This window comes from Macaca mulatta, chromosome 4 (genome assembly GCF_049350105.2).
Source record: "Macaca mulatta isolate MMU2019108-1 chromosome 4, T2T-MMU8v2.0, whole genome shotgun sequence".
NCBI lineage: Eukaryota > Metazoa > Chordata > Mammalia > Primates > Cercopithecidae > Macaca > Macaca mulatta.
Genome location: NC_133409.1, coordinates 116,543,179 through 116,564,774, shown reverse-complemented (window position 1 = coordinate 116,564,774; position 21,596 = coordinate 116,543,179). Strand labels below are relative to the sequence as shown.

Sequence of the window (21,596 nt, the reverse complement as noted above, 5' to 3'; positions counted from 1 at the left end):
ATTTATTTTACACTTCCCTTAATTTGGAGTCAAAACAAATTAATCAAGTTTGCTAAGAGGTCTTTTGTTGTCAGGAAGGAGAAATATAATATATGAACATCTTTGTCTGAATAATTAATGAAAATAATGATTAATCATCTGGATCTAATCAAAAGCTGTTATGATGTCTACTAAAAATGAAAAATAAAACTATTTTCCCCTCAAGATTAGGATATTTCTTTGCTGGTAGATAGATAAAATAAGTATTAAAAATATCATCATTGACCACAAAAAAAAATTTCTTTTGTTTTCATAAAAAATAATTGTAGAAATGAAAAAAATATTTTTTTAAAATAATGCTAGTTGGGAAATAGAATAGCTACAGGGGAGATAATAAGTGGTCCAATTTTTAAATTGGTCAGACTCACCAGATAATGGTTTCATTTATCTCAGTCTCATTGTATATCCTCAGGCTTTTGAAGGTTTAAATGGTAGGATGGTAATAGCTCTCCTAATTTTTTTAATTGTTACAATGTCATACATAATATTTTTTAGGTTTTTAATTTGATTTTCACCCCAGTATTCTCCTGGTTAATAATATTCAGAAAGCAAGTGTTACTGTTGGATTGTCCTAAGTTTACGTTCTAGCTTCCTAGGAAGCACTTTGCCCTGTTCTTAGGAGAAGGGCTTGCTACTTCTATAACTCCAATTCTAGGATCATTACTCTTTAGTCATTAACTGCTAAGTTGGAAACTACCATTTACGAGTAAAAATTACACTTTATTTATACATAAAATTTCCTTCTTAGAACCACAGTTGCTTTGTCTGTAAATGGTGGGTGAAGCCTCCAGGTTGAATGTGCTGATAAACACTTGTGAAGTAAGACAGCCATATCATAAGTGTATACAGTACTAGCAACTTAGACCAGAAATGTAGGAATTATTGTGTTGTTTATTTATAAATATTCATACTAAAGGAGTGCAGCAGTAGTGTTGGTAATGCAAAATTTGTTTTGAACACTGTAATACATTTGTATTAGGATTTGGTGCCCTATAATATAGCGAATGTGATCCCCGTCCCCACCCTGCTGAGGAGAAATGTCATTCTGGAAGTGACGGTTCCTTATTTCTGTCAGTTTGCTCTCCGATAGGATCATGTCTTCTCAGGAGACCAGGAGAGTCTTCCTTTGGTTTCTGAGTAATTGTCTTTTAACTTAGCTTCAGTAGCAAAGAAGAAGCACAAAGCTTGCCTACTTTGCACTCCTGTCTTTTTTTGAGTGCCTCCCTCATTGTCCAAAGCAGTGCTTCCCAAACCTCAGTGTACATAGGAATCACCCAGAGAGCTTGTTAAAACACAGATTCCTGAGCCAGACCTCCCAGCTATTCTGACTCAGTAGGTCTTGAATGAGCCTGAGAATTTGCATTTCTATGAAGGTCTCAAGTGATGCTGAAGATGCTGGTCTGCAAATCATTCTTTGGGTTGCACTAACTTCTAGTAAAAATAATAATGATAAGGTGATAAAATTAACAAAGAAGTGGAATACAATCCTCTACCTCTGTTCCATGGGAGAAAGTTGAAATATCACTTCAACAAAATTGCAAAATTTTATTTTTGTCATCCTTTTTCATAAATAATGAGGGATTCTTTCTGGAATTGGTTGATAATGAAAACACAATTCATTTTGAGTGCCTCTAGCCACCTCATGTTTCAGCCAAAATAAGATCTCTTTACAGAAGTCATTTAAAGAAAAATAGGACTATTAACTAGCTGTTGTGCACAAAAAAAAAAAAAAAAAAAAAAAAAAAAAGATGGTTTAGTCATTCTCCAACTCTCAGTTCTCCAATCCTCATTTTTCCTGTACTACGAAGAGCAGGAGAAACAACTTGGGTATCATTTGAATAAGTCTGATGTAAAACCAGGCACTGCCAAGACACAGATCTGCAGTCCTGACATTGCCAGCCCCAGCATCTCTCTTCCTGAGCAGTATATTTCCCCCGCCTCTTATCCTCCATGGGTATTAGCTAATTAGCTAATATTTACACATACAGGTATAAAATACTTGGTGTGGGGATGGTGTCATGGAAGAAGATGAGTTCTTAGCTCACTTTGACTTATTTTCTCCTCAAGTCCCAGTTAGTAGAATAGTGAACTAATCACTATTGATACAAATATTTTTGTCTTTGAGACAAGTTTAACAAGTTTGATAAGTTAGACTTTTCTAAACTATTGAACCACTCAATTTTAAGACTGAATGTAATCATTATTAGAAACCCAAATATGTCAGTATAAAATTTGCATTTCTTTTCTAAAGAGAAAATACACTACTGCATAATGAAATATTTGCATACAAATTGACACCTGCTTTACCTTTTTCATTTCAAACCAAGTTTAATTGAGCACAAATAGTACTTTTTAAAGCTCCTGTTCCATTGGAATTTATACTATTTTCTGCTTTCAGATGTTATCTGTATATTCTTTAAGGAATTATGTTATCTGTTGCGTTCTTTAAAAGGTTAAAGCTAGTGTTTTGACTGCATATTTTGGGGAATAGCAAATTAGGTCCTACGCAAGTGTCCACACCAGTTGTTCACCTAAAACCAACCATTGAGTTTAATGGTGACAGTAGGTGGCACTAGTTATTGACTTCTTTAATATTAAATGTTCTATTTGTTCTTGCCAAGACACTTCAGATAAATAGTAAAAAGTAGGAAAATGAATTAGAACTTGAAGATACCCCACAGCTGAGAGAGACCACCTATTGCTTTTAATAAATACCTAAAATAGTATCCAATCCTCTCAAAAAGGATGAGTTTTACCACCTATTTTCGTCTACAGTTCTGCAGCAAAGCAAGCTGAGTTTTATGGGCAGACTTGGGGAAGAACCGCTGAGATCTAAAAGAATTAATAACAGATAGTACTACTGTGGATACAGTATGTATACCAGATGTCTATTATTCAAACCTGTTGCTATGGAGATACTTATTGTCACAATTCATTTTATCAGATATTCTTCAGATGAGACTTTGATAAAACTCTCACAGTTTCTGCCATGAATTGCTTAAAAAGCAATTTTCTGTAATCTTATATTACCCTACCTTGTTCAATTTAGGAATATTTAACAGCATGCTGATCATTCTCAAATTGAAAAGAAAAATTTAAGAACCACCTTTTACTGTATTTTTATTTATGTTTTTCATCCCACACCATTTTTTCTGGGAAAAAATAAACTTTAGGAACTGTTTAACAATTATTTTAAATTAAGAGATTTAAAATTATTTTTAAACCTTTTTTGAGCTTAATGTTTACCAAGACACTAAATCTGAATATTGGTCTTTGATATTTCTCATCAACACTTTTCTCACCTTGTGTATCCTGACATATGAATGACCTAAGACTCTGCCCCAGCACTCTCCTCTTTGGTTGATCTCTTTCTCACCAACTGTAGCCTCTGTGAGCAACGCCCACGAATCTACCTTTATGCCCGATCACTCACAAAACCTAATATTCCTTTCCTACCTGGGACTCCATTCAGACTCTAGGTGACTGGGGAAACTTCTTCTGTGACCACCAGATCCTCGGTGTCACCTGGAGTGATTCCTCATTCTAGCAATCCCTGTTCTAGGTGGAGTCCATCATGGTATTTCTCTCAGTGGCCCTGCTTTCACTTCCTGCGCCACCAGCTTCCAGGAAGGAAGGAGCAGCGCAGCAGAAAGAGCCTGAACTATGGAGTCCAACAAAGTACCGACTTGGGCCTTGGTGTCCTCATTTATAAAATAGGGATAGTAATATGTGCTGCAGAAGACTATTTCCAGGATGTAATGCTGGAGCTAATTAGGATCATCAAGCGGCAGTTCATGTACTCTGTCTGTTACTCATATTATTACAACACCTGCCTTCTCTAATCTCTTCTACACAGATTTATCTGATTATTCTCTCTTCTTTATAGCCTTGTTCTTAGGACTCGCCTGCTCAAAAAACTTCTGTGGCTTTTCATTACTGGCCAAATGTCATCCTACTGGGATCCCTGAGATTCTAATACTTCTGTCAGCTTCACTAGCTTTCCAATGTTATCTCATTCTACTCATTTATGATACATATTTTAATATACATTTGTTCATATTTAATAGAATCAAGCAGATGCAGCCTCTGGTTTCTGGATGCAAGGGTGCATATTCTCCCCTTATGGTGCTGTTTGCACTGTTATTCACTTGGGCTCCCCTAATGTCTCTGTCCCCTCCCTTATCCTCATCTGTTGATATAGGAGAATTTGGGAGCCCATCCATTAAGAGATGTCTGCTCTCCTAATAATTCTTTCTCGCACAATCTCATAAGTGTTCTTTCTTCTTTGAACCCCTATACATTTGTTTGATATTTCCTGATTATATATTATTATTATTATTATTATATGATGATATCTGTTGAAATTCCAGCTCACTGCAGATGAACTATCTGTTCTCAGTCTTCTGAATTCCTGGTTCTTCACTAAGCCTAGTTAAATATAATAGGTCAAGCCCTTTTGAATGTTTTTATTTCATATCATAAAAGCTATAACTAATGAAAACACTTATATAAAAGCATATGAATAAAAAGTTTGTGATGACTCTGATGTTAATGCCTTATACTTCATGACTTTCAAAAGTCATGTTCAACATGTCTTTCAAAAGTCTGTTCAATGGACTAATTTACTGGAAGAGCATTTCTATCACATATATGATTTTTTATTTTGTAGTTATAAATTGTGGTATGATTCCTCTTTCTTTGGAAATAAGTAATTGAGATGTGGGAGGTAGGAAAAATATATGTTTCTGTAGCAAGTTGTTCAGTTTCCCCGAATCTCAGCCCAGCTTATTATTTTAAGCCAGAGCTTCTCAAGGCAGTTCTGCCATGTCATGGGAGGATTGGTCCCAACTGCGCCTGAATAGTGGTTCCTAAAGCCTCAGAGCAACTGACAAGGCAGGAGACTGTGGCTAGTGGTCTCCAGTGTTCAGTAGCCTTGCCTACTTCTCCCAGTGTGCCTCCAGATACTATCATTTCTACATGTGCTATGACCTAGAGAAGGCTAAGACTCACTGTCATCTTTGGCTGTCCCTAAGGTAACACAGACACTTAGTAAACACAACTTTCCAGCAAAATGTTGAGCCTACCCCAGTATAAAATTCAGTATAACTAAAAGTTAGTAAATAGCTTTTTAGAGTTATTCCTCAAAGTTAGTTAGCTAATTTTTAAATTAACTTTGTTTTCAGGTTGAAACTAGAGTGATCTTGTCTGCTAAGTTTAAATATAAAATTACACAATAATAATACAGAATTTGCTTATGAGTATGTATATAAAACACTGTTCACCAGGTACTTAAACAATCTGCAATATATATCATTTGCTAATAAATTGAAAGTTCATGGTTTGCTAACTTCCAGACTTAAAAACAAATTTTTCCAAAATGTATAAATAACTTGTTTACCACCATAACAATAAAAAAACTCCTCTTCTTAAAGAAGAGGTAAACTTCTCTGAGAATGGACTCAGCTATTTGACCATAGGTCCATCATCTCCTAGCTTAGTGGCCTCAGGCTAAACACTAAACACTTTTCTGTCTTGACTTCCTCATGTTTAAAATGAGAATAACAATTCTGTTCACTTCACAAGGTTATAAGAATCCCATGAATTAAAATATATAACACAGTAAGAAAACTAACTCATACTGTTATGTAAATATTGCTGATATAATTGTATGTTGTTTCAATGTGAGACAGATTAAAACCATTTTCTATATGAGGAATGCTGTTATGAAACACACTTCATAAACACTCTTCTTTTTCCCACAGACCTTAGCAGCAGCAGTAGGTTCCACCTTGGAAATTAGAGCTGTAAGTCATTGAGCACAGACACTGGGTCCGTCTTATTTTCCTCTGCATCCTCCAGCACAGAGAATTCCCCAAACACAAGAATTCATGAATTGGCAACAAGTGAATTTTGAAATGTGGGGTCTTGAGTAGTACATGTTTTTCTTTTTGTGTGTGTATGTCAACTCTATAGTTTAGAATAAATTTCTTTTTAATGCTGAAATTCTAGCATATGGGGTGAAAACTCATTTTCCACACCAAATTGATTTAAGCCCTATATCATTTCTGCTATTTTTAAGAGTCAGAAAATCAGTTTGAATAGACAGATGAACAACGAATCACTAGGTAATTGCTACCTTACTTTAAGGAGGCATGCTAACTACATACTTGTGACGTCAAGTACCGTTGTATCTTACAAATGGATTTTTGTATCTTTGCACTAGTAATAGCAAACAGTGAGATCTTTGAGCTGATGAACAAAGTTACTATTCCTTTCAGCTAAGGCATAAAAAGAGAATCCTTCCTATTGCTGCACAATCATATGTTTTTATGTTGAGTCCAGAGAGTAACCTCAGCTAGTTATTTATTTTCTAATTTACAAAACACACAGAGGTGCCATTAAACAGAAAAATAATCAAAACAAATCTCTATCTCTAGCTTGTTTTCTTCTGGAGATTTGATTCCATCATATGTATCAATTAACTTTTTTGTAATACCTATATGTGCCTAGATATGTCAAACTCAAAACTATTTTCAGCATATCCTCTCCCAAGTCATCTCTTCCTCATATGTTATAGTTCAGGATCTAGCTAGCCATAAGATATCCTTCCTGGAAACCTGAGTTCTGTCTTTTATTTCTTTATCCTCCTCACCTCTTACATACAATCAGCCATAGTGCTGAGCCCATTCTACCTCCTAAATTTTGAATTAATCTACATCCTCTGATTCTTCATCCCTTCCCTAGTTACATCATTTAGATTGTGGTAGGCTTCCCTATCTTCAACTCTCTGTCCTTCAATCCTTTCTCCAAACTGCAGGCATAGCAAGCATTTAAAACATTGTCATAAATTTCCCTTGCCCCTAATATAAAGTCAAGATCCTTGCTTACCTCATCATATATTACCCCTCCTCCTCCTGCAATCGCCCACCTCTACTTATCCCCAACTTTACACTTTACCCTTTCGGAAATGATCACCTTCTTGGTTATTCCCAGGTCACTTTGCTCCCTGGATCTTCCCACATGTGGGTCCCATGACACATTCTCCCCTTCTTCATTGGTGAACTCCTGCTTCTCCTTTTCACCTTAACCTGGACATCCCTCTGGAAATCTTCCACTGACACACTCTTCCCTAAGGTACTCCCAGAGCAGTCAGGGCTTCCCATCTTAGAGTGGGCATCCTGTGTACTGTAATTTCTCAAATTATTATCTTTATGACAATTTTAGGAGTCAAGAGACATTGACTATTCTTACTTAGCCTTTTCTATGTGTAGTATTTAACAAGGTAACTGGGATATGATGGGTACCCAGCAAATATTTGTTGAATGAATGAATTCTGTAAGTGGCACTGAGAAGCACCTACAAAGATCCCACTACTGGGAAATTCATAAAGATGAGGTGAGAGAAAATAAATTGTTATTTTAATGTCTAAGCTATATTGCTTTTGTTATAAGCATAAATGGACCTATTTTCTGAGATAGACTCTTCAAAGAATGCCAAGTCACCTTTGATAAAATATTTAAAGCAGCTGGGTTATTTGACATTACTACTAAAAAGCTGAAAACCCTGGACCAGTTTGCAACTGTGAGTCTATGATTCCCCTGCTATCTTCCTTTAAAAAGAAATTAATAATAATAATAATAATAATTTGCGTAGTGTGTTTCTGTCTCCAAGAAGCACAATGACTCCAAGGCTTCGTAAATTTACTATGGAACAAAACGAAAAGTTGTTGACATATTTAGGTTTAAAAAATTATTGATTTTTGCTTTTCATTTTGTTTGTCTGTTTGTAGGTAGACCAAACTGTTAGTCACTAAGAAGGTAAAATTCAGTAATTGAAAGATGTGGTTGGTCAAAGGAAAGCAACTATTTAACCAGCTTCTTCCTTAACCAGAGTGAGGATGTGTGTAGGGCACATTGGGGGATTCTAAAAAAAGGTCCTATAGGCTCTTACTAAGTCAGATATAGCCCTCCAAGGCCAAACTTAGTCATTACATGAGACCCTGGAAACCTCTTTTGACTAATTTTTAAGGCAACTGTAGTAGCTAACCTCCCTGTCTTTCTGCTCCTAACTGGACACGGGCTATCTACTGCTAGAGGATCCACCCCCACCTTCACCCCCGCCCCACACACAATGTCTACAGTATTTTTGCAAAATCATCTTCATTCTCTGTGATCTTAAAAAAATAGGGTAATTCAAAAACATCTAGCCAAAAGAGAAAAATAAATCAGCTGAAAACATGTATAGATGTTACAAGGTGACAGGCAAGTGCTTTGGAGAAAGATAAAGCAGAGAAAGGGATGAGAGTGTTTGAGGGGCAGTCAGTGGGGTCTAAGAATGTGAGGTTTGAGAAAAGATTGAAGGCTAGAAAGACATGAGTCATGCAGACGTGTTTGAGAGGGGGAGGCAGGGGATGGTCTAGGCAGAAAGAACCTGCGCACAAGCTCTGAGATTGCAGTCAGCCTGTAACACTGAAGAAGGGTGGAGAAGGCTGCGCAGCTGGTGGGAAGCTGTGAAAGTGGAGCAGGGGAGAGGAGAGGCAAGCTGTAACTGACGCTAGTTTAATCATTAAACATTGTACTTACATGAAAAGAGGACGTTTTATTTTTCCCCAACTAGTTGCCTTAAAAAAAAAAAAAATCAAGCGTTGACTTATTTCACATATTTACTGTTACTCCCCACCTTAATTTTGAACCCATCAAATTCCGCAGTCGGCCCAGTAAACGTTTCACCCTACTGGCTCACCAGTGCCATCTAGTGGCTAAGATTTGCAATGACCACATTTTCTGACCACGCAGTTGACCATGGGGGAGGGGCAGGGAGCAAGGAAGTACCTTCTGCCAGAATAATACTAAATGTGAAAAACTTTCTGATACCCCCACAGGAAAATGAAAAAGTTCATGAGACAAACTGAATCTTAGTTTTCTTATGTCACGACTGAATCAGGAAATCTAGTATTCAGCTATAGCAACAGGTTTTATGAAATGTATTTCAAAGTTCACCAATGGAAGTAAAGGAAATTTGAATTTCAAAGCATTGAAAACCAAAAAGACAGTACAAGTGAAATGAAAGTGAAAGATTATAAATGAAGAGATAATGAAGGAGATAATGAACAGAAGTGGGATATATAGATGGAACAAAAAGAATAATCAAATGTGGCAGTCAGATTAGATTAACTACTGCCATGTCGTTATTAAAAACGGACTAGTCATTGTATCTAGAATTCAATTATGTAATAACCTATTCATGATGTATTTTTTGAACTTTAACATTTGTTCTAATTTTCCTTCTTTTAGTATTCTGTAATAGTTTTTGGTTGGCATTTATAGAAACATGAATATCATTTATTACAGTACTGTCCAACATAGTAGTTATTTTAATTTAAATGTACATTAATTAAAATTAAAATCCAAAATTCACTTCTCAATTGCACGAGGCACATTTTCCTAGCACCTACCATACTGGACAGTGAAAATAGAAAACATTTCTATCATTGCAAAAAGTTTTATTGGACAGCGCTGGTATGTTATTTCCCCAGTAAAAGTGATGTATTTAATGAAAGTGTTTTGAACACCTACTATACACTAGATACCACTGGAGTTCATTACAACAGATTAAAAAGATAAAACATGGCTAGTCTCCTAAAAAGCAACATTGGGGAATCAGGGAGATTCACAGATGTATCCAAGTATTTTCAATCTGTTCTGAGAAGAGCTATAATACTCATATATTCAGTGACTGAGATATTAGGAAAGGGTTATTGGAGAATACATCATTTAAGCAGAATTTTAAGGATAAATAGGAATTTTACCCCTCAAAATAAGAAGAGTATCCATGGGTTTCACCTCTGTGGATTGAACCAAACACAGATCAAAAATATTCAGAAAAATTAACTGTGTGGCTGCTGCATAGGAGAGTAAATATGAGCCATGATGGGAATGGTAGGCTAGGCCCCTTAAGAGCAGGGCCTTTGCATCACACTGAGCACAGCTATCTCAGTTCTTTCCATGTTATCCTGTCAGTACTGGAGAAGCATGGGAGGTTTTTAAGCAGAAAATTATGGGATTAAACTTTTTCTTAGAGATTACTCTTTTGATGTGGCATGAAAATTGAATTAAGGGGGCAGATGGAGGAGATTAGCACCACTTACTACCCAGCTCCTCAGCTCAGACAGCAAGCATCATCCTTGACCCATGTGTTTTCCTAAATTCCCGCATAGTTTTGTCTACCTCCTCAATTTACCTTGTATCCACCAATTTTTCTCATCTTTAGTCTAATCATCCTACCTAAAGCCATCAGTGTTTCAGGGTTGAAGCACTGCATTGGTCTCCTCCACGGCGTTGGCCATCTGTTCTACCCACAGAAGGCACACTGATCTTAAAATTTTAAATTGAATCATGTCACTTGTTTAGAACCCTGCAATGGCTGCCCATGCGGCCTTATAGGCTCTAATCATGGCCTGTCTCACCAGACCATTACACTTGGCCTTACTCTTCTCTTTCCAGCCCTGCTGAACTCAATGCCCCAAGCTCTTCCTTGCTTCAAGGCCTTTGCACAAACTGTTTTCTCTTCCTGGAGCATTTATTGTACCTCACACTGCCAGTTTTAATTATATGTCACTTTCTCCAGGAAGCCTTCCTTAATTCTTCAGTTTTTAGATTAAAACAGCACCCTGTACTTACTGTTTGAAGTGCTCATCCCAATTGCACTCAAGTAATTGTTTGTTTCACCTCTGCCTCCTCCCTTTGACTAGAAGAATGACTAGATAGACTGCTTTTCCTTTATTCTTTCTTTCTTTCTTTTTTTTTTTTTTGAAAGAGTCTCACTCTGTCGTCCAGGCAGGAGTGCAGTGACGCGATCTTGGCTCACTGCAAACCCTGCTTCCTGGGTTCAAGCGATTCTTCTGCCTCAGCCTCCAGAGTTGCTGGGACTACAGGTGTATGCCACCACGCCCAGCTAATTGTTGTATTTTTAGTAGAGACAGGGTTTCACCAGGCTGGTCTCGAACTCCTGACCTCGTGATCCGCCCACCTCAGCCTCCCAAACTTCTGGGATTATAGGCGTGAGCCACTGTGCCCAGCCCAGACTGCTTTTCTTATTCACCATTGGTTCTTTCTAAAGCAGGGCCTAGCACATATTACATTAACAGCATGTATTAGGTAAAAATGTAGCCTAGCACGTGGGCCCAGCGCATGTCAGGTAAGTGCGTGAAATAACCAATGAGGTTGTTCCCCTAATTTAACCAGGACAGAATGAATGCCTGGGTGAATGGTGAAGGTAAAATCAGGGAAGGTTAAAAGTGAGATAAGGATGACTAGAAGATGGATCTGATTGTTTTAGTTATGGGGACAAGATTGTAGTACCATTAGCAGTGTTAGGAAATGCAAGGAGAGGAAACAAGCAGCATTGTGGAGAATAATGTTGGGAATTGAAGTGTGAGCAGCTTCACTTGAGATTTCTTTGGAATAGCCAAGTAAAAAATGCCTCTCAAAAACTGGCTATGCCAGCCAAAACCCAAGAAAGATATCTGAACCAAAGAAACACAAATAGTTGATTGTCAGTATTCATGGGTTTCATCTCTGTGGATTGAACCAACCACAAATCAAAAATATTCAGAAAAAAAAATGATGTCTATATTGAACATGTACAAATTTTTTCTTGTTATTATTTCCTAAGCAATACATTATAGCAACTATTTATATAGCATTTACATTGGATTAAGTATTACAAATGGTATAGAGATGTCTTATGGTACAGTCATACCTTGGTTCCAGGACCCTGTGTCTACTAAAATCCTGTCTACTCAAGTCTTGCAGATCACCCTGCAGAACCTGTGTGTTGGAAAAGTCTGCCCTTCTTAGATGCGGGTCTCACATCCTGCCAATATCGTATTTTTAATAAGTGTTTAGTTGAAAAAAAAAAATCCACATATAGGTGGACCCATGCAGCTCAAACCTGTGTTGTTCAAGGATTAACTGTATACAGGAGGAACAGCATCGGTTACATGCAAATACTATACCATTTTATATCAGGGAGTTGAGCATCAGTGAATGTTCTTATCTGCAGGAGATCCTGGAACAAATCCCCCATAGATGACAGGGATGACTGTATATGTTCCTAATACATAGTGGAAGTAGAGGGCGTGTGTCCAGGCATGACTGCCATATAACAAGCAAAGGGTGGGATCAGAAACCAATTGATTACGTACTTATTGAGGCTCCAACATTTACTAACTTTTCTTCTTTTCCACTGATTCTCCTTTATTGGCATTAATCTGGGCACCACGAGTTTTGTAGCAGTACCTTCCCTCACCACTGTCTGGTCTCTGGGCCTTGCCTTTGCTTCCTGACATTGCTGCTGCTCTCCTTAGGAGACACTTCCAAGGACCTCCGTGGCCCACTGGTGGGAAGCGGGATGGGGCAGCAGGGCCAGTAGCATGTGCTCTCCAAAGGGTGGGGCACAGATGCAACAGGCAGTGAAGTAGCTCTGGCTTGCTAACCTTCGGGACTAGTGTGGGAATGGGTGGTTACTGGTGCTTCGCTACTGGTGGCTGCTGTATCTCTTAATTTATTTTCCTGTTGTTTCTATTCCCAAGATATTGAGGGAGTTAGTCCTAACTAGAGGCCGCCCCTACCTTCACTTGAGTTGTAGATTTTTTTGTGATTAGTTTTATTTTATTATTTTATATTTTTGATTTATGATGAGTCCTTTCCTATTCATCACCACCATTCCCAAGCTAAACTGTGACAAATCCAGTTCTTGTGTCCTAGGAAAGGGCCTTGCCAACCTCAGCACAGCTCTCCTACCCTATTTAACAGCCCAGGTGCTTTGATGGAGCCAGGAGGGCATGGCTAGACTCCCCAGTGGGGAAGGTTTGGAGCACCTGGCAAAATGACTCCTCCCCATCCAACCTCCCCCTCCTGCATTCAGTTTCTCCTCTGGATTCCATATGTAATAAAGTTTGGAATTTGAGGAAGAAAAATAGTTCATTTGCTTCTCTGTGCTTCTGTTTCCCCATGTGATAAAGAAGGATAAGAGTCACCTCTAACTCATAGGTGCTAACTCGTATGTAGTTGGGAGAGAGCAAATGTGTCCATGCATGTAAAGCTCTCCAAAAGGGCTCAATGAATACTAATTTGATTATATTACTATTATTAATATGTTTTAAATTATCCAAGAAAAACATTTAACATAAGGAAAAAGTAAGTTATGAATGACTCTGAGAAGTACACAGAGAATGAGACAAAGGAAGAATGCTCTGAGGGATTGGTGGAGGAGTGTTGGAGAAAGGCTTAAGATGCTGAAGAAAGTATTTCCACGAAGGTGAGAAAAGTCAAAATATAGTGGTACAGACAAGGCCCAGACTGTGTGAGACTAAGATGAGGTTTGTTGGCAGATCAATGGTAAGGTTAGGAGGAGACAGCTAATGAAAATGGGGCTGCTGAAGGTTGAATTGACTGCTAAACCCTCCACCAAGCAAAGAAGACACAAATTGAAAACATCACCTATGTGTTTTAATGGGAACCTAGAATAAATAAATGAATATATATTTATATATACTCAGAGGGAGAGGACTATCTTAGATAATTCAAAGTCGTGAAGAGGATATGTGGGAAACGGAAAAGGAAGATGACTGAGGAGTGTGGATTCTAGGATCCAGTCCTGCTGACACCTCCACCAGCTCTGTCACCTTAGACAAGCTGCCTCTTTTTGGGGCTTGGTGCCTTCATCTGTAAAAAGGAAGGAGATGGAATAGGTGATCTTCAGTGACACTCTCAGCTTTGTAATCCCCATGGGTTCAAACCATTCATCTTATCTTGGGTAATTATTTTTTAAAATATTATTTCAAGATTTAATTTGTCAACTTGCATCTTCTCCCTACTAGTAACTATAAGGTAATTTAATGAGTTCGTAAATTCTGGAGTGGAATTGGCATCAGTAGAACAATGATTATCATGGATTAAATATTATATTATTCGGCAAAGAAGATGTTTCTCTCAGGAAATCACACTCCTGTATTTATTTATGTACTTAGTATTTTAAGATCCTCACTTATTTATCAAGGTATTTATAAAGCATATATTCATTTATTTATTTATTCAATTTTGAGCAACTTCATGCGGCAAACACACCGTTAGGTACAAGTGATCCAGAGGAGAGTAGACCTAAACGAGATCCCTAGCAAATAGTGAAGACTGATATATGAACGTGTAAGTGGCAACGTTGTATAAAAAGCACAACATTGTGTGTGTCTAGAGAAGGGACTAATATTCTTTCATATGGGAACAAGATGTCGCTTTTAACACAATATAGATAGACATCATTCTTTCACTACTATTTTGCATTTCATTATATTTCAGTTATACATTTGTCATTTTTGATGTTATTTTTAATTTTCTTGTTCAATAATTAAATTGAGATTTTGAATATAATATGACAAAAAGATTAAATTGATATATTTTTACTGCTATCATTGCTTTTAGTTGAAGAAGTAAAAAATTATATATTTTTACTCTTTATGCTTATTTTTGACATTTAAGAGTTAATAATTTTAATATGCCTTTTGATGTGTTGGAAGTCACTTTTTTGTGTAACATCCTGAAATATTATAAATATTGATATGCCTGAATATGTTCAACTTGTAGGCAAATCCAAATGACCTCTATAAATAGTCTGCACAGTAAGCAGTTTAAAAAGAAATTACAATTCTGTAAATATTTTGTAGATACAAAAAGGAAATCTGATGGGTTTTTGTCTATGTTTATGCCACTAACATTTCAGTAAACAACATACATTAAAGAAAATGAAAGAGGACGTGCATGGTGGCTCACTTCTATAATCCGAGCACTTTGGGAGAAGCTCAAGGTGAGCCTGGCAGTGTAAGGAGACCCTGTCTCTACGTAGAATTAAAAGAAAAAATCAACCAGATGTGGCAACACATGCCTGTAGTCCTAGTTACTCAAGAGGCTCAGGAGGGAGGATGGCTTGAGCCCAGTCGTTTGAGGCTACACAGTGAGCTAGGATTATGCCAGTGCACTCCAGTCTGGGCAACAGAGTGAGACCCCATCTCTTAAAAAAGAAAAAAAAAAAAGGAAAACTAAGGAGCTCTGCAGTTAGAGAGGTACCTTTGAAAATTGTTTCTTGCCAAAATTTTTTAAACACTACTGACCTTCAAGTCCCTTTGTTTAAAATTGCAGCACCTTATGAAATATGCCCTGAGGATTATCTGATGTCGATGGTGTGGAAAAGGACTCCAGCAGGCGACTTGGCATTCAATCAATGTCCCCTGAATGCCACAGGTACAGTAGGATGATCCACCCCGACCCTAATGATAATCCCCATCCAAGAACAGCGTGCGGTGTTGGTTTATGAAGTCATGTTTTTGTCTTATATCCATAAATAAGTCTGTCCGATAAGCAAATAATGAAACAATTTTGGTGAAGTGCTTCATAAATGAAGCCAATGAAAAGATGTAGAAAATATTGCTAGTGTAATTGTTTCTCAGTGTGACTAATATGCATTATAAGAAATAATCAAAATATCAATTTCATGTGCATGTTTTTTAAAGAAAAAAAGTACAAACTTAATTTTTAGCCTGATTCCCAACTATGTGTGATGCCTTCAAGCATCCCTATTATAAAGCTTCTCTCTGTTCTTTGTGACACGCAGGCACCACTAGCAGACGCTGCTCTCTCAGTCTTCATGGAGTGGCCTTCTGGGAACAGCCGAGCTTTGCAAGATGCATATCAAATGAGTACAGACACTTGCAGCATTCAGTAGGTGCAAAGCCAGCTTTAGTACTTGCTCTGTTTATTTTTTGCTAATGATCATGGTGTGAGAATTTAACCTTCTGCTGTACAATCAAATCAGTAACATCTCTAAGAAAGAAATGCCTGAAGGAGAAAGCCATGTGATAGAAAGCTAATTTTTATAAGTCGGTGCTAAATTGTTTTGTTCCTAGGACATGGGTTTTTATGGATCCTGCTGTTTAAATGAAAGAATCCCTTGTCTAGTGGGGTAAAGGCCTGAGCAAAATCTGTTATTCAGTTTTACCTATAAAAATTAAACATATGCATTGTGATTGGCTTAAGTCTGCGTTAAATATTTATTTTAAAATATCATACATTTTAAAATTAAATTATTTAAATTTTCAGTAGTTGAACAATAGTAAAGCTATGTCACTTAGCTATCAAATTGTTCACTGCAGTTTGAGATTAAGACATTAAAATAAATGACAGTGTTATTGCACCAGAGAAACTTAATTACTCCCAAAAGATTACATGGGCCAAATTTTCCGAAAATAGCTCTTCTTTTCCCACATATCATTGACTTATTCACAGAGTATGATGCATGAATATTTTGAGCACAGTTACATTTTGCCTAGTATTTTACAAGTACAAGTCATTGTCATTACTGCAGACTGTTGTCATTTCATACTGACAGGCAAGAGGGTCTTCATACATGAGTAAACACTGTGGGGTGTAGAACAAAATATGAACATGAGCCAACTGGGAAGTTGAATCTTGGCAGGAGTGATGTTTACTTAAATGCCTTTATGTTTTGTTGTGCGTATGTTTTCTTTTACGGTTCTTACTGTCACTCAAAAATATACAAAACTTTTTTAAGAATCCTAAAGAGTATTCTTGTGGATGAAGAAATAGCTTATACAGTAACAACCCCTATCAACTAATAGAATGAGTATTTGTTTCATTATCAGAAAACCAAAGAAATGCATTTTTTAAAATCTGAAAGTCAAATTCTGCACAGCATGTTTACTTACGAAACTTGGAGTTAAATTTATCATTATTTAACTCTCTAGAGCATTATTTCTGTCATTATATATACTTATGTATAGCTATATACAGTTGACCCTTAAATAATGTGGCAGTTAGGGGCGCCAACCGCCAGGGCAGTCGAAAATCTGTATGTAACTTTTGACTCCCTTCAAATTTACTAATAGCCTGTTCTTGACCAGTAAGGAAGGCTCACTGATAACAAAAACAGTTTATTAACACATATTTCATATGTTACATATATTTTGTACCGTATTTTTACAATAAAGTAAGCTAAAGAAAAGAAAATGTTATTAAGAAAATCATAAAGAAGATATATTTGCTTGAATAGTGGAAGTAGATTATCATAAAAGTCTTCATCCTCGTTATCTTTAGGCTGAGAAGGAGAAAGAGGAGGGGTTAGTCTTGCAGGCTCAGGAGTGGCACAGGCAGTACAAAATCTGCACATAAGTGGACTGCACAGTTCAAACCTGTGTTGTTCAAGGGCCATTGCTACAGATATGTGTATAGCAGTAATTGATGATTACTTGGCTAATTTCTATATATACTTATAACATAGAAAAATACATAATTATTTTTACATATTTATCATACAAAGTTTTATATTTATATATCATATAATATGTATTATATTGATATAAATGTAAAAATAGAAATATAAATAAGGTTTTATATTTATATATTATATGCAGATATATAAATATACACATGTATTTTTTATAGTCATTTTTGTTTATATTTAGAGACAAAAATATATATGTGAGATAATATAACATATAGCTTAGTTTCATAATATAAAATTTAAGAATATGAAATATAAAGCTTCTTTTATTAATAGCTTTCAATAACTCAGACCATTATATTTCAAAATTAGGTATAAGTGAAAACATATAGATTAAATTTTAATGGATTTTTTTTCTAATTTTAGTCACTAGACTTTGTTTACTTTAATTATATCCATATTCAGTTCTTGTTTAGTCATGGTGATGAATGGGAATAATTGCATGGATTAAGTAAATAATAGAGCAATCTTTACAAATTTGCTAAGAATGAATAGTATCACTTTTGTTGCAGAAAATTTTCACTTTCCAAATGTACTGTTTTGTACTGCAATATTTAAATGAGGTTTCATTCTTGAGTGCAGGCCATCTGATGATGGATGAGATAGATACACTCAGTGAAATAGAAGAAATGAACTCTCAAAGTGTGAATCCTGTTGAAATTATTCAGTCAATAATTGACAGCAGATATGAATATGCCCTTGTTGACTTGGTTGCAATTATCAGGTGCATGATCTTGTATAGTAAAAGGCTGCCTCTGTTTATTCGGCTCCTACATAGTGCCAGGCATTTGGCTGGAAACTTTCATAAATGAATCCCAGTCCTCACAAGAATCTGCAAGATGGGTGTGCATGCTGCAGTTTACATAAAAAGAAACTGAATATCTGTAGGGGAGCAGTCCACTTCAGTGAGGTAAAGAGTGAAAGGTATGCCCTAGGCACAATTGTTTCAAAACCTAATCTCTTTTCTTTAGGCCATTTAATCTTTTCGACTTTTGATATAAAATCATCTGTCCTACACTCTATTGCCGAGAGCAGTATTTTCTGCGTACATGTTCTTAGGAAAAGTCACATGATCACACTCAAGTCTTATCTTGCTATTTACAAAATGGAATTGGTTCCATCATCTTAGCACCTGTGGAAGTTTTGGAATGGAACAAATGAGATATATGAAATAATCATACCATTGTGAAAGAGTTGTGTAACAATGGGCATTAATATTTCTGGGTACAGAAAATTGATTTTGAGTTTAAAGAATTGTTTCAATAAGAATACAATTATAGAACTCAACATATTGTTAATTTGAGCTGTACCTGTAGAAAGGTATAGATAAATTAGATATGGACAGATGGTTGGATAGGTAAGTAGATAGATAGATAGATAGTTGATAGTTACATAGATAGATAGAAGATAGACGTTGCATATATTTTGGCATATGAATTATGCTCAAATACATGTATGAAATATACACACACATTTATACATGCATACATACACAAATCTAGGGCTTGTGTATGTATGCATACACAAGAAAAGAGCATGATCTTTTCACATGTTCAGTAAAGTATAGGATGAATGAATCTATACTTTAAATAATGCTTATGTCACACATCAGCCTCATCATCCATACTCTGCATACTCAATTGGAAACAGAAATGAGATCAACGTTTCTGCATAGTCTTACTCATTCTGAGGTTTTGCTAAGTCATGCTTTGTCTAAGTAGCAAAACTAGATAGTATTTGTGATATAGAACATTTGAGACTTCCTCAAATTCTTAAGTTAGTTTGGAGACTATGCTTTTTTCTCTTTTAGTAGTTTATCATTTCAACATTTAATCCTTAAGAGATTTCATTGTCTTACCCCTCTATATTCAAAAATTTCATTCAATAATAATTAATTATAATCTACTGTAGAAAAATATTAAAAATAGGTAGATCTATGTTTTCCAACTATTTGAAACATAGATTACAATATATGTGTATACCTACTTTATAAATATATAGCAATCACCTAAATTTGAAATGAAATTTTATCATTAATAAATATTAGTTGTGTATGTTCTATGAACTCTCAATTATAAATCAGATGAGGTAAGCAAAAGGGCCATTAATAAGTTTAAGATACAAAATCACTAATCTGTCATGTTGGACATTTGGTTTGAATTATTTGAGGTCAAGAACCTTTTTTTTTCTTTTTTTGCAAACCTCCATTGCTATAGTTCCTAACACAATACTAAGCGTATACTATTAATAAATATTTCATAGATTTTTGAGTAAAATATGACTTTGCTACTTTTCTTATCCGTAGAAGGATACTGGTAGCTGGAGAGTTCTGAGAAGGTGATACACCAGACTTAATGTTTATGCATATTAACCACATGAAAGTAACGAGTATTAGCCTTCATGTGCAATTTTTCTAGCCCCGAAATATCTAGAAATGTGTAGTGATTGGTGAAATCACTTTATGAAATTATTCAGCCATTGCATAATGATGTCAATATGTTTGTTGTTGTTTTTTAAAAGACAAGACACAACTACACATACCCAATTAAATAAAATTGAGAATATAAGAACAAAGTGCTAAATGTAGTGAGATTCTTGGAAATTTTAAATTTTTAATATGTTAATGTTTCATTTCATACTGTGGAGTATGTTTTGAATTGTATACCAGACAAAGCAAACATAATTGCAAAACTCTTGAAAAATAGGCACAGGTGTCAAATAAGTTAACAATATCGTTTCTTATTACTTATAAAGCTATTTGGAGAACATGGCTAAATATTGTGGTCCAGTGGGCCAGCCTACACTTGAACAAATAGACTTATTTTGTCTTTGGTGTATGCGAACAATCACAGGCGACATTCTCTTCTCTCTCTCTTTTTTCCTCTTCCTCCTCTTCCTCTCTTTTACATACATACAAACAGACACCTGGGGAGACAAGCTGTGTGTAACTGGCAGAATGTATGCCCCTGTAGGTAGACAAATCTAAAGCAAAGGGGGGTGGTCCAAGCATACCAATGCTTTCTCCTAAATGTATTGGACAGGTATATCACCCCTCCTTCCCTGGAGATGAGTGAGTGATGAAGATGGAGAAAGGCTAAAGATACTACTCTAATGGAAGCTCTTCCATCGGAAAATATGAAGAATTCGGTATAAATGTGCCGTGTTAGGTTATTATTCCTTAAAACTCTGTTTCTATGATTCAAATCTTCATTAAACAAACAAATACAAATGTTGGAGTGATTATTTAGTCATCTTTACCTAACATATTTTACAGATATTAAAGAGCTTGAATCCTGTTTAAGGACTTTATTCCTCTTATTTTCCTCTACTCTTATGGGTAGTTTATTAGAACAGATAGCTGGAACTACAGAGAGACAGAGAGACCAAGAGAGACAGAGAGACCAAGAGAGATAAAGAAACTGAGACAAAGAGAGAGAAAGAGACAGAAAGGTGAATATTTGCATTCCTTTTTTCTCAAGTTAATGCAACAAAACTCCTCACATATCACACTTTTTTGGTCACCATCTCATTGCACAAATGCTCAGCACATTGCCTAAAAGACAATAACACATTTTATTACTGCAGCTTATTTGGGGGAAGAAAACAAAACAATACCATCATAGGTCTTGTTTACAACAAGTATGTATTGAGCTAAAAAGCATGCTAGTCTCACTGTTTCTTTAATGAGCAATTAAGAAACCAATAAATGAATGCCGAGGTTCAGCTGGTCATAGGAACTAGCAGATGGTTTTAATTTTCAAGTATTAACCAATTAGGTGAGGGTGAGTAAGCCTGCGAGACAGGAGTTACCTGTTCTGCAAGTTCTATGTAATAAAATAAGGCAGGAACATGGCAAGTAATGGAAAGCCGGGAGCACCTAAATCAGTAGTTCTTAATCCTGACAACATTATGATCACGTGGAAGTTCTTAACCCTGAATCAATAAGGAAGTCACTCCAGACAAATTGAACAGGATTGTTACCAGACCGTAGTACACATTCGGTAACTGTGAGTTATTATTATTACTAATTATTACATTGATTTTGCATCCATATACATGTATTTCTAACTACATAGTCCTCTCATGAAATCACGTGGACAACTTTGTTCTTAGTACTCAAGACATAGCATTTGACTGCCTTTTAATTATTGTCGCCACACTCCAAAATGTTGTGAGTACTCATTTAGGAATTCAAACAATCATTG

The 21,596-nt window shown here is 36.1% G+C and overlaps 1 protein-coding gene across 3 annotated transcripts in view; it reads left to right on the top strand.

Moving 5' to 3' along the window:
* Positions 1–21,596, top strand: part of ADGRB3 (adhesion G protein-coupled receptor B3) — a 738,657-nt gene that overhangs the window by 312,214 nt on the left and 404,847 nt on the right. For all 3 annotated transcript variants that reach the window (XM_015136642.3, XM_015136644.3, XM_015136641.3), the window contains 2 exons: positions 15,234–15,335; positions 15,706–15,812. In XM_015136642.3, coding sequence (XP_014992128.2) covers positions 15,234–15,335; positions 15,706–15,812 — 209 coding nt within the window. The remainder of the gene's footprint in view (positions 1–15,233; positions 15,336–15,705; positions 15,813–21,596) is intronic.